The 13,900-nt window shown below is 35.7% G+C and overlaps 2 protein-coding genes across 6 annotated transcripts in view; one reads left to right on the top strand and one right to left on the bottom strand.

The window, feature by feature from the left end:
* NHSL1 (NHS like 1) overlaps positions 1 to 13,900 on the top strand; it is a 400,302-nt gene that overhangs the window by 14,988 nt on the left and 371,414 nt on the right. The gene's annotated exons all lie outside the window — the stretch shown is intronic.
* The window catches only part of ECT2L (epithelial cell transforming 2 like), a 71,818-nt gene that overhangs the window by 29,642 nt on the left and 28,276 nt on the right, over positions 1 to 13,900 (bottom strand). For 2 of the 4 annotated variants that reach the window (XM_081528915.1, XM_081528913.1), the window contains exons 4-9: positions 10,273 to 10,435; positions 6,617 to 6,869; positions 5,635 to 5,803; positions 4,755 to 4,893; positions 2,844 to 3,012; positions 2,062 to 2,190 (exon numbers count right to left, since the gene is read on the bottom strand). In XM_081528915.1, the coding sequence (XP_081385041.1) occupies positions 2,062 to 2,190; positions 2,844 to 3,012; positions 4,755 to 4,893; positions 5,635 to 5,803; positions 6,617 to 6,869; positions 10,273 to 10,435 (1,022 nt within the window). The remainder of the gene's footprint in view (positions 1 to 2,061; positions 2,191 to 2,843; positions 3,013 to 4,754; positions 4,894 to 5,634; positions 5,804 to 6,616; positions 6,870 to 10,272; positions 10,436 to 13,900) is intronic. The other 2 variants (XM_081528917.1, XM_081528916.1) reach the window with 1 other exon arrangement.

Here is a 13,900-nt window from a genome sequence, read left to right as displayed (position 1 = left end):
AAGACTGACTAAAGAGGAGAAGGGATTACATAGTCATTAAAGAGTAGGAAAATGAATTTACCAAGGAAATGTGATAGGATTGCTTATCAGAGCTCCAATCCCATTTGGTATTTATGGCATTCAAGTTAGATCAGTAAGAACAGTTGTATTACTCTTTTCAACAGTCTTTAGCTGCTTCAGTACTGGCAGGTATAGATTATGCAGAAGGCTGTGTTCTAACCGGCATTGGGATTTAGCCAAATAAACTGGGGTTTGGCCAGCAGAAAAAGAAGTTCAGGTTCTTTGCAAGAGAGATGATAATGACAAACCAGTAAATCTAGATGTAATGAGGGAGGAACCAAGGTCGAAGGCATGGTGATGGAGAGGAAGTAGGAATGTGTGGATTGGAGATTCTCAGGCAAAGAACCAATAGAGTGGGAATATTTGAGGACACGATTTGGAAGTGGTACTCAGAGACAAATGCTTAAGATCAGGATTTCAGAGGTGGTACAGCTACAGGGGTGACAGGCTCCAGAGTGATTCCTGAGGTGGTGGAAGATTTTTGACTGAGAAGCCAGAGCCTTCTGACTGAACCAGTGTCTCGATGATTCACCTAGGGGAAATTATATTTGATGGAAGTTCAGGGATGAGCTGGGGGCCCAGAATGGCAATGGGAAATCTATTGTTTGAGTACCACTAAGTTTCACTTGAAACCATTTTTGTATCATAAATCTACTGTTCTTTTCCCCTTTTGCCCATATTCTCTTGGCCTTTCAATATGTTACTTTTCAACATCCTTTTTTCCTACTCCCATTAAAAAATTTGTTTTGCTCTCATTTTAAAAGTAATGCTAGTTCACTACAGAAAATAGAGACAAAAGATCAAAGAAAAAGGAAAACATAAAGGAAAACTCACTAATATTATCCAACTATTGTCAGCATGATGGTATATATGCTTCCAAACCCTTCTTATACACACACCCCACCACCACCCTCCCTGTCACATACACAGATTTTAAACATTGGCGTCACACCTTCCACATTCTTTGTAACTTACTGCTTTCAAGCATTTTAAAAGAAAATTTGAAAAACAGATCTAGAGATAGACAGTGTTAATAGTGTGCTATATTTCCTCCTAGAGTTGTCTATCCCTATTTTCTACATAATTGAGATTATATACTTGTAGTAATTGTAAAAACTTTTTTTTACAATAATTTGTACTTCATTTTCTTTTAAACTCCTTCCTATACTTCCTTTGCCTAGAGGAATCCTGCCAGAGTCATGCTTTGTATGTATTGAACAGTCCAATGAAATCTAAGGATTAAGAACTAAATTTAAGTTCCCTAAGGAATGGGTAGCAAGAAACAGTTTGAGAAACTTTAATTCCACACTTCCTTTCCCATGTTCTGCTTGGCTAAAAAACAACAACAAAGAAATAAAGAAACATAGCCCATGAATTCATGAAAGCAGAGCTTTTATGTTAAATATGGCTGATATTAGACAGGCACTTAACATGATCAGTTACCACACTCATCTTTACAAGGCACTTCACTATTTTTAAATACTCCAACAATTAAGTATTTTATATGTATTTTGATATTCACAAGTCCGATAAGGTAAGGTACTATTATCCTAAATTTCATATGAGGAAACAGAGGTCCACAAACTTGCCTAAGACCACACAGCTCAAGTCACATGAGTGGAATTCAAGTTCAGGTCCCTGGTCACCAAGTTCATGCCCACTCCTTCCAGGTTCTGAACCTAACAGGGAAAGTTTCCTCAGAAAGACTGATCATGGTCCCAATGCTGGTCTGGCATTTTCACCTGTACTGTGGAGGCTGATTTTACTGTGTTCTCTAGAAGAAACAAATAATTTTTCTGGTTGGCTCTTACCACTAATGACTATTTCTTTAGGGACAGGTTACTCTGACCGCTAACCTTGATGCCCTTTCCCCCTAAATACCTGAGTATGTATAAGGATAAAAAATAATAAATGTAACTTAGTTATTTGAATTGAGGACATTTTATAAATCCATGAAATATCATCACAAAGTAGGTATGACCACTACCTCTCAAAACTGACCTGATGCTCCAAGCGGTACAAAGAGGTCCACGTGACCCCCTTCTTCTTCGGGGGCCACATAGCTTCCTACTTTTTCCCAGAAGTCTCTCACTTCAGGCCTCAATAAATTTTTAATACCAATTTTATAGCCTGAGGGGGAGGGAATCAAAATGTCACATTACTTTAACAGAAGCTCTTAGCAGTTTGTGTTGTGAAAATATAGAGATTCAAAAAGACAACATCTGCTTGTAAGACCAAGATCTGCAGGGCATCTCAGCTTCAGTGATGGCCCCATGTTAGGACCACAGAAGGTACCACTGGACTCCAACATGAAAACACTCTCCTCCCATCCTGGGTTTATTAGACACTGAGTGCTTAGGTTAAGGACATTGTGTCTGTGCTTCAGCAGGGCAGCAGTATGAGTTACCAGGCTCACAACATGGTTGGTCAATGGCCAGTCAAGTCCTGGGACTTTGCAACCAAGTCCCAAAGTGGAAATGTTTCCCATGATTGCCAATCAATAAATAAGTCCTCGAGAGCAGAAGTAAGGCTCCCAGGCATGGGAAACTTCACTGTACCTTTCACTTCGTGGGAACAGAATGTGATGATTCAGCTAGTCTGCATGTGTCTGGACCCATTTCTAAAGGAGTCCTGGAGACTGCCTTCCTAAGCCCCAGGAAAGAAAGAAAAGAGTAAGAAGGAACTCCTCCTGCCTGATTGCTTTGAGCTGAGATATCAACCTCCTTAAATTGTGGACAAACACTACCTCAGTGCAAATTGTTCTTCCCAATCTCCAGTCTTACCTTGTAGTAAGTTGATTTCTCTGCTGTCTCCGTCACTGAATATTCCCACACTCTGTGCCACCTGCCCATCCAGAGCTTTTTCTATGAGATAAAGTAGGGTCTCCAAGGTTAGGCCACTGTGTTCATACACCACAGAAATGATACCTGCTCTAACACTGTTCGCCACCATCTAGAAAACAAAACCAGACCAGTAGGAACCAAAGCCCGTTACTTTAGAATGTGTTACTCAGTCATGTCTGACTTTGTGACTCCATGGACTGTAGCTCACAAGGCTTCTCTGTCAATGGAATTCTCCAGGCAAGAATACTGGAGTGGGTTGCCATTTCCTTCTCCAGGGGATCTTCCCGACCCAGAGATCGAACCCAGGTTTCCTGCATTATAGGCAGATTCTTTACCATCTGAGCCACCAGCGAAGCCTGTTACTTTATAATACATCTTAATAAATTAAAAACATGACTATATAATCTGTGATTTTTGAAGACTATTGCTTTTCTTCAGAAATTATAGGAAGAAGATGATAAGTTTTCCCCGACCCTAGTTTCTTTTTTAAATTATTTTGTTTCTTTTCTAACGGGAAATTTGAGTGCATTTGTAACTCCACCACTCAAAGAAACACTAATGAATTATTTTCTTCCAGTTTTTTTTATCTTTGTACACACCCATACACAGTGACATATACACTAAAGTAATACAATTAAGATTATGTAATTTTGTAATGGACTTCTTAAATAGATTTTGTTTTCCTCTTAATTATATATTATAAATGCTAAAACCACTGTTCTTTGAATTCAACAACCAAATAAACTTTTCACTTTGATAAAGTTAATTCCTTAGCAGCAGTCAGGTTGGAAAGTCATTGAAGGCACTGATTTTTCCCAAAACCTCATGCCACTTTCTGGAGATCACAGTTCAACTGAATAGAGAACTACCACATGGTTACATGGTTTTTACCTAAACCTCCATTACACTCATAATCAAATGAGTAAGCCTGGCATAGTCCTACATAAAGAAGACTAACAGGATCATGGATTTATTCGATTCTACTTTATTCATCCTTACTCTGTCATCAGTTATCCTCTGTGCCCAGCATGAGGTATTTTTAAACATTAGAGAAACTATCTATGGCTCACATGGAGATCAAACTCTGATCTTAGCTTTCATATGGATCCATTAAGCCAGCCAGTTGTAAATGATCAAAGTCATTCCTAGATGTTCAATAGTGAAGTGATTTTATACCTTGAAAGCAACCATTTTCTTACAAATAAGAATTTTTTGCAAGAACTTTCTAAGTAAGCCAATAAATAGTCTACTAATGCCATCCTTTAAATATATGCCTATGTGTGTATCAATGCATGTATATGTACATATATATGCATACTCATATATATATGTATACATGCTTCCTATGTCTTCTTTGTGCTTTTTTCTTATTCACATTAAAATTTAAAATATATAACTTCATTATAGAAAGAGCATATTTTCACTTAAAGTCACCTTCATTAAGTAGATCACAAAATAGACTTCTGACAGTTTTCTTTTTAGAGATGCTAGTTATAAGATATTATTAAATTCCTTAGTCATTCCAAAGAAATTTTAAAATGATTTGTATCACTTTGCTCTTTTGTGGATTAGGGCAAAAAACTGAATTCAACAAAAATTTATTGGACCCCTAAAAGCAAGGCAGTTGGGCCTTTAATACTTTTTAAAAAAATTTAATTTATGGTTATTTTTATTGCTGCTGATTTTTAAAACTGTTTGGGTCTGTACATTTCCACTTAGATCAGACAGCTTTCCTTTTAGGAGATGAATCATTTTCATACACATGGTGACCAAAAGATTGCCATACGTCTATTCTAGGGGAGATTAAAAAAAAACAATTCAGAGAAGGGCTGGCCTCCTAACACACTGTACCTCATATGCAGGAATCCGAGATGATATTAATATGAAGTGTGGCTGGAGAGCATTTGAAGAGCTGCTGTCATTTTTATAAACTCCACGCCAATTTTTCTTTGATAATAAAGGGTAGGAATGGCATCCAGAAATGTTGCTTCTATAAGGAAAAGGCGGGGGGGGAATGAAGTTTTTATTTTCTCTAGTTTGACTTTGATAAGTGAGCACCATTGTGTCCTCTGGGCATCAGTTCTCTGTACAAGCAAGCGGCTTCAGGACCTCGGTCTCTCTCTGTGGTTTTCAGGGATGTCAGCAAAGGGGACTCCTGGTGAGTGGAGCCAAAGCTGCCCACTAGGTGTCTCCTCCTGTCTTCGTGGGATGCTAGAAGGTGTTCTTGGAACTTACTTTTGTAGGGCACCTAAAGCCCTTTAAGTGGTGACATACTAAAGGGTTTAAAACAACATTTGAAAAGGAAGCAGCCTAGATATTTTAAATTTCCCTAATCACCTGGGCCTCATGGTTTTTTCAAATAATGTCCATTATTTCTACAGTTGCCTCATCCCCACCACCATTCGGATATACTTACTCCATTAAAAAAAAAATACTGGAAAAATGTTATTTTTGCTCAATAACTTTACACAGAAAAACTGCTGCATCCACAATATAGCTTCTTTGCAGAGTTAAGAATATTTTAAATGTAAATTTTGAATGTTACATATTTACTTCAGAAAGCATGTTCAAGACCACTGTTGTTGAAGATTAAGGAACTATTTCTATTGCTATTTTATAGGATAAGTGATTTAATTATACAAGACCACTGCATGTTAGCTAAATTATTCTAGAATGAATTCTTGGTATCATGGGAAAGTGCTGAACCTTCAGCAGATGAAGGTTTGCTTACCGCTTGGGCAAAGATTCTAAAGATGACAAAACAAGCTGTTTCTCCAAAGTTTCATGTAATCCCACTCGATCCCTCGCAGTCTGGGAGAGACGTGGTTGGCATTTGGATTTGAACAATCTAGAGCAGTGTGTTCCACTCACCCAAGGGGGTCGAACTTTGAACAACTCCTCTGAAAAACAAACAGCAGCAGTCTTGGCTGTTTACTTCAAGCTTCTCCCAGCCAAGTCTACACAGATAAAGCCATCAAAATTAAAGCTGTACCAGGGCAGTATTCCAGATGGCAGTAATTACAGCCATTGTACAGACTTTCTTTGGTTCTCTTATCCTCTCTGCTCTGTAGCTGCAAGTTACCAGTCACTTCAGGTCAAGAAACAAAGCTCAGAGAATAAGCAACTCTTTTCTTGTAGAAACCAGTTCATCAATTTGTAGGCTTCACATCATTTTTGCCTTTTTTCTTGGCTTCAAGTAAATTTCCTATTTGTTACAGTCTCACAGAGGGTGAGTCAGTGAAAAAGCAAGATGGGAGAACTCAGATCAGGTTTACTGATTACACACTGTGCAGATCAGAGGGCTTAGCTGAGAGCATGTCTCATCCCTACTTCCTTTTCACCTTAAAAAAAAAAAAATGTCATTCTTCTTGCTTCCATTTCCATTTTCATTTTTCCTCTGTTGTCACCAATACTAATTCTTTTGAATTGTCCTGAATGTATTTATTTGCTTTTGCCTGTGTTTGTGCTTCTCTCTCCTTATCTTTAGTCTCACGGAGGCACTGGCATTTAACCTTACATATTTCATTGGAAATCTTTTTGTTTTTCTTAGTTAATAGTAAAGAACAAAGAGCTTTCCCTGACATACTTTAAAGAATGCCATCTATAGGCTATTTCAAGAAGAACGTGCTATTTTCTTCTGTGGGAATTTGTATGTAAATCCATTGGTTTCTACAATACTCGGCTAAGACATAAAGTTGTAAAATGCCACTCACTCTTATGTAGTGCAATTTTCTCCCAAATTATTTTCCTTAGGCGCTTTTCTCTTTGCCTCTCCTGTAGCTCTTCATCTTCTGTTTTGGGTTCATTCAGAGTCCCATAAATAGCAGCGGCTTCCCTAGGGGTTAGCCAATCTAAGTTAGACACACAAGCAATGTAATGGTGTTTCCAAGCACCGTACTCATTATCTGTTGGTGTATAGGGCAGAAACCATCCAAACTTAATGCATTTGGGCATCCATAAGCAATCCTTCAGAAAAAGAAATGAGAAAGATGAGTTGCAAGGACCGTTTCCTAGTAATAATCTTTTTGCTGCTAAGTCGCTTCAGTCGTGTCCGACTCTGTGCGACCCCATAGACGGCAGCCCAACAGGCTCCGCCGTCCCTGGGATTCTCCAGGCAAGAACACTGGAGTGGGTAATAATCTTTTTAGGCACATAGATAATTTTTTCTTATTACATTGAGATTTTTAGTGCAGTTGACTTGCCATCTAAACTTGATTCTGAGAAATAAGACGCATACCTTACTCCATAGGAAAAATATTATTTGATGAACATGTATATTTTATATGAATATATGTATTAGTCATCTTTGTACACTTATTCAATGCTCCCATAGCATATGCACCAGATTCTGAGAATTCTGCTTCTAGCGATGGTATGGTAATTTGTTTAACACTAGCCTTTGCACCAGGAACAACTTTGATCCATATAATGCTGCCAATATGCAACCAGTTTTGAGATATGAAAACAGCAAATTTCATGTGGTTTCATCTAATCAAATATCTAGACAAAATACTATAAAACAATTACTTAAGCTACAAATTCAATAAGGACTTGTATAACCAAGACCTTAGAGGAGGGAAACTCAGAAAAGTAACATCCTGATTCGGTCTCACTTTTCACTTCAAGACACTTGACAGTTCCAAAGCAAAACTAAGGCTGAGAAGCAGAGCAGGAAGTTATGACTGAAAGATTTAGAAGATGTTAAGAACTATAAGGATTCTTGCAGGGACAAGGGGAAACGTTCAGAGCCCACAAAGGGGAATAGCCTTGGTAATGACACCTGGCTTTTAGCTGAGATCCTTTCCAGTCAAGATGACAAAGAATTACGTTGAAACTAGCTTTGAAATATCTCATTCTCTGATTGGATTTAAATAAGCTATTCCTAGCCTAACCAAATGCCAGAAGCAAGTTCTCTCTGGAGGAAGATAATATCATCTGGAGACTCAAATTATTGCATTAATATTTTATACGAAATATTTGGTACTCAACCAAAAATAGCAGGCACACAGAAAATACAAGAACTGTTTGTTTCATCTTTTCTTTTTTAGTAAGCAGAGACTCTCAGAAGATCCAAAAGTTGTAATTATCAGGCATGAACTTAAAAAAGAAACTTGTAGTTAATACACTTAAGAAATTAAATGGCTGGGTGGAAAATTTTGGCAAAGTAATCAGATCAACACTATAAAACTGAAAAATATAATAACAAATTTAGAACTCAAGGGACAAGCTTAAGAGCAAATTAGAATCCAGCTAAAGAGATAATTAGTACACTGAAAGCTAGGCCAGAAGAAAAATCCAGACTGAAACACTGAAAGCCAGAACAATGGAAAAGACACAAAAAAGAATATGAACCTTATGGGACATGGTGAATCAATGTAATAAATTGAAATCCAGAAGAAAGAGAAAAAGTGGAGCAAAAGCAATATGTGAAGAGAGAGAATCTGAGAGCTTTGCAATTGATAAAAGACATCAAATCCCCAATTTACAAATCAGTGCAAAATACAAAACAAGATACACACACACACACACGCACGCACGCACGCACGCACGCACGCACGCACACACACACACACACACACACACACACCCCTCTGTGCATGTTGCTCAGTCACTAAGTCGTGTCTGACTCTTTGCAACCCCATGGACTGTGGCCCACCAGGCTCCTCTATCTATAGAGTTTCCCAGGCAAAAATACTGGAGTGGGTTGTCCTTTCCTCCCCCAGGAGATCTTACTTGCAGAAAAGCAAAGACAGAGAAAAAGATCCTAAAAGAAGCTAGAGAAAAACAGAAGCATTACCTTTCAAGAACCAACAATAAAACCCCCTACTTTTCAAGAACATTTTCAAAGTTCTAATAAAAAATTAATTGCCAAACTAGAGTTCAAATTCCCAGTGAAAATATCCTTCAAATTTGAAGGTGAAATAAAGACATCTTCAGACAAAAACTAAGAGAATCTGTCAGTAGCAAGCTGTACTAAAAGAAATACTAAAGAGAATTCAGAAAAAATTGAACCCCATAGGAAAATCAGAGATGCAGAAAGGTATGAAATATAACAGAAAAAGTGACTTGTAAATAAATATTGGCTATATATTATATTAAACAATTGTAGTAAATATTCATGAGGTATGCATATATTTCATATACAATAGAGATATTATAAAATATATATTTATTATTATATATTTACATATATATTTTAATGTATGTTTGTGTATTTATATGTGTGTATGTGTAAAATTAAAATTTTTGAGAACAAAAGCATAGAAACTGAGCAGGGAAGCAAATGGAGTTAAAGAGGTCTATGCTCCTTGCATTATCTCAGAGGTAGTAAAATAACCCTAGGATAAGCGCTGTAATCTCTATGGTAGCCATGAAAGAACTGGTAAAGAATTTACAATTAATCTAAGAAATATTTAAGTTAATCCTAAAAGAAGACAGAAAAACAAAATATAAAATAGTAAATAAAAATAGTAAAATTGTGGACTTAAGCCCAAATGTATCAGTATTTACATAAATGTGAACAGCCTAAATGATTCCAGGTAAAAGTCAAAAAAGATTGTCAAGTGGTAAAAGAAAACCACTACCATATTCTGTTTATAAGAATGTTCCTTAAATGTAAGGACAGAGAAAGGTTGAAAGTAAAAAAAGAGGAAACACTATACCATGGGAACACTAAAGCTGGATTCACAAATGCTATAAATCCAGAGCTCACAGTTGGCTTTTCATGTGGCCCCTTCATGGAGAGCCAGGTATTCTGTGAGATCAGAATCTCAACATAAGTCCATCCTGGAAAGTTTGTACAAGTTAAAGGAGTAAATTATTGATTTGTATTTAAAGTATGCCAACTATTACATTTCATTAAGTCTTTTAAAAGTAAAGAGATAAACATCCCAGAGGCAGAATTAATGGCAGCGGATGTAGAAGATCTAGATTTATATTCTTCAACAGAGGTTAGCCAAAGAGGGAGCAGTTAAAGTTGTGGTTGTAGAGCAATTTTTAAGGTGGGTTATCATGACTAAAACAATATCATTTAAAACCAAGTCTTATATAAATTTGCACAAAAGATTGGACTTCTTAACCAAGATAAATTATTTCCTAAATAACTAAATTGAGTATTTAAATATGATCAAAATTATATGAATTATTAGAGTAGTGTATATCCCCTGACCTATAAATTACTGTATTTAATTCCCCCATTAAGTATAATTCCCCATGAAAAAAAATTCCCTATTTTTTTCTCTTAAGGATAAATTAATTATGGTTCAGACACCCTCAATTATTATTTTCAGGTAAAGGAGCTACCCTCATTGCCTCATTACAGATGACAGTTGCATCTGAGCCCTATTACTAGGAAGTGACAAATGGTAACCTGTTCAGTTAAAAATTTCCAGGGCCAGCTGACTTGTGCAGCTGCACACAAATCTTTTGGATTCAGAAAGGAAAAGATATATAGAGAAATGAAGCGTGGTAACACTGTAGAGAAATCCACTTTGGCCACTTGCATCCTTTCTGAAAACCAGTCTTGGATAACCCTAAAAAGAAAAATACAGAAATTTTGTTCAGAACACTAATATTTAAAATTGATTAAAAATCTGGCATAAATATTGGTCACTTTTCTTTCTCTAATGTTCTACCTTAAAAAAAATTAAGTCCTAAATAACATATGGCTAGAGTTTTAAGAATACTGTATCCACATTCAATGATCCATTTTAAAGAGGAAGATGAGTTATCAATACAAAATTATATATTACCAATATCAATCAATATCTAAAATTCACAGAAGAAAATAAATCTGAAATAAACATAGTTGTATACAATGTAAATCTGGGTTTTTTCTTTACCCAAATTCAATAAATCAACAAGTCCTGTCATCTCTACAAGTAGACATCCCCCAAAACACATGCCCCAACACAGTCACTTCTCTCAACTTCCACTGCCTTTTCCCTGGTCAGAGAACCACCACTTCTCTCCTGGGTGAGGGCAGCCACCACCTGATGGCCTCACTGCTTCCACTCCAGTCTTCCTAGAGCCCGTTTTCCACACAGTAGCCCAAGTGGTTTTTAAAAATATAAATTAGATAATATCACTCATGCAAGTAAAAGCCTGCAATGATTTCCCAATGCAATTAGAATAAAAACCTATAGCTCCATCATACTTCATTGTGAAATAGTAAATGTCTTCCTCTTGACAAAGCAAGATTGTCTACACTCACTACTTTAACATGGGATAGAGATACTAGCCAGTTCAATAAAGGAAGAAAAATAATAAAGGTATATGTATTGGAAAGAGAGCAGTAAACTGTCTCAATTCATGCACATGTATGTAGAATCTATAAAACTATTTAAAGTGTGTAACTTATTAGTAAAAAATTGTTGATAATTTTGTATTTTTTAGATGTTTATAGAATTTATAGCAACATCCCATTTTATATTCCTGATATTACTAATTCACATTTTCTCTGTTTTCCTTGATTACTCTTCCTAGGAGTTCATCAATTTTATTACTATTTATAACAAACCAGTTTTTGTTTTCATAGTTTTTCTCTATTGTTTGTTCAGTTTCTATTATATTTATTTCCATTCTTTACCAATTCTCTCCTTCTACTTACTTTGGGTATAGTTTGCTATATTTTTCCCCCCTTTTCTTAAGGTAGAAATTTAGGTTGTTAATTTTAAATTGTTTTTTTCTTTAACAAAAATATTTACATGATATTATCCCTCTAAGCTGTACTGCAGTCCACTTTAGCCATGTCGTATTTTCATTGTCGTTCAACTTGAAATATTTTCTAATTTCTCTTGTGATTTTTATTTGATCATAGGTTATTTATAAGTGATGTTAATCTCTAAATATTTGGGGATTTTCTGGATATCTTATTTTTATCAATCCCCAAATTTATTGCATTGTTGTTAAAGAATATATTTAATAAGATTTCAAGAATTTTGAAATGTTTGAGTCTTAGTTTGTGGACCAGGAAATAGTGCATCTTGATAAATGTTACTTTGCTCATAAAAACAACATATAATTGTAAATTTCTGTGTCTAGTTTTCTATAAATGTTAGTTCTAGGAGAATGAGAAGATTGCTGAGGTCTTCTATATTCAAACTAATTTCCTTTTCTTTTGTTCTAGTCTGTCAGTTTTTGTTTCATGTAATTTCAAACTCTGTTATTTGGTACATAAACATTTATAATTGTTGTGACTTCTTGATATGAATTGTTACTTTTCTCATTATAAAATGCCCATCTCTATCTCTCTGGTAACATTCCTTGTCTTGAAGTCCATTTTGTCTGATATTAATGTTGCCATCCTACTTTTATATGCTTACTACTTGCATGAAGTATATTTTCCTATTCTTATACTTTACCAATAAGTGCCTTTATATTTAAAATGTAGGGAATTCTCTGGTGGTCCAATGGTTAGGGCTCCATGCTTCCACTACAAGGAGCACGAGTTTGATCCCTGGTTGGGGAACTAAGATCCCGCATGCCACATAGCATGGCAAAAAAAAAAAAAAAGTCATATTTAAAAGTGCCCTTTGTAGTCAATATACAGTGAGATTATCTTTTTGCTCACTTGACAAACATTGTCTTTATTTGATGGTTTAGTCTGCTTATATTTAATTTAATTATTGTTATGTGCTCTGTTGCTAAGTCATGTCCAACTCTTTTGTGACTCCATGGAGTGTAGCCCACCAGGCTCCTCTGTGCATGGGATTTCCCAGGAAAGAATATTATAGTGGGTTGTCATTTCCTTCTCTAGGGAATTATTGTTATTGTTGGTGTGTTGTTCAGTTGCTAAATCATGTCCAACTCTTTGAAACCCCATGGACTGCAGCACACCAGGCTTCCTTGTCCTTCACTATCTCCCGGAGTTTGCTCAAATTCATGTCCATTGAGTCGGTGATGCTATTGAACCATCTTATCCTCTGCCATCCCCCTCCTCCTTTGTCTTTCAACCTTTCCCAACATCAGGGTCTTTTCCAATGAGTCAGCTCTTCACATCAGGCAGCCAAAGTATTGGAGCTTCAGCTTGCACATCAGTCCTCCCAATGAATCTTCAGAGATGATTTCCTTTAGGATTGATTGGTGATAGTTGAACCCAAATTTCAATTTTGTTATTTGTTGTTTGGTATTCCCATCTGTTTAATGAAACTTTATTCCTCTTCTCCTGCCTTGATTTGAATTAATAAACATTTTTGTATTCCATTTTAATTCCTTTATTTGTTTTTTAGGGTATCTTGGCACTACTTTTTAAAGTTGTTTCTAGGAAGTATGATATGCATCTTTAACTTTTCATAGTCTACATAAAGCTAATATTTATGTAAAATTAAAGACCAGTGCAACAATATAATTCTCACTATCCTTTGTGCATTTGTTGTCATCTCTACTGCATCTACTTATGTTATAATGGCTACATTGTTTTGCATTAGTCATATATCTTTAAAATAACTTTAAAATTTTATATTTTCTCCCACACTTATCAGTTCCTGTGCTCTTCATTCCTGCTTTTAAATCCAAGTTTTCATCTGGTATCAATTTCCTTAGCCTGAAGAACTTCTTTTAGTATTTCTTTATTGCAGGTCTTCTGACAACAAATTTTGTCAGTTTCCTTTTATTTGAAAATGTCTTTATCTTGCATTAATATTTGTAATACTATTATGACTCCAGTAATTAATTTAAATAATTATCATCCTGCACTCAACCTGGTTTCTGCCATATCCTGTTCTTCATCTTCCTCAATCATCTCCATATTATTTTAAAGCAAATCCAAGACATTATATAATTTCTTCCATAAATATTCAGTGTTTATCACTAAATAAGAAAAATTAAGCATAAACTATATCATATGTTAATACATTCAACAATAACTTTTTAATATGACATCCACAAAGAAAACTTCTAAAATACAATATCCTTGAAGAAAACTTCTTACATGCATGCTACCTGAGCACAGATAGATCTTGAATGAATAAAGTCCAAGGCCCTACTAAAGTGATCAT

This window comes from Giraffa tippelskirchi, chromosome 9, assembly GCF_054371585.1.
Source record: "Giraffa tippelskirchi isolate mGirTip1 chromosome 9, T2T-mGirTip1v1.2.pri, whole genome shotgun sequence".
In the NCBI taxonomy this organism is placed as follows: domain Eukaryota; kingdom Metazoa; phylum Chordata; class Mammalia; order Artiodactyla; family Giraffidae; genus Giraffa; species Giraffa tippelskirchi.
This window is presented reverse-complemented; position numbering and strand designations above follow the sequence as displayed.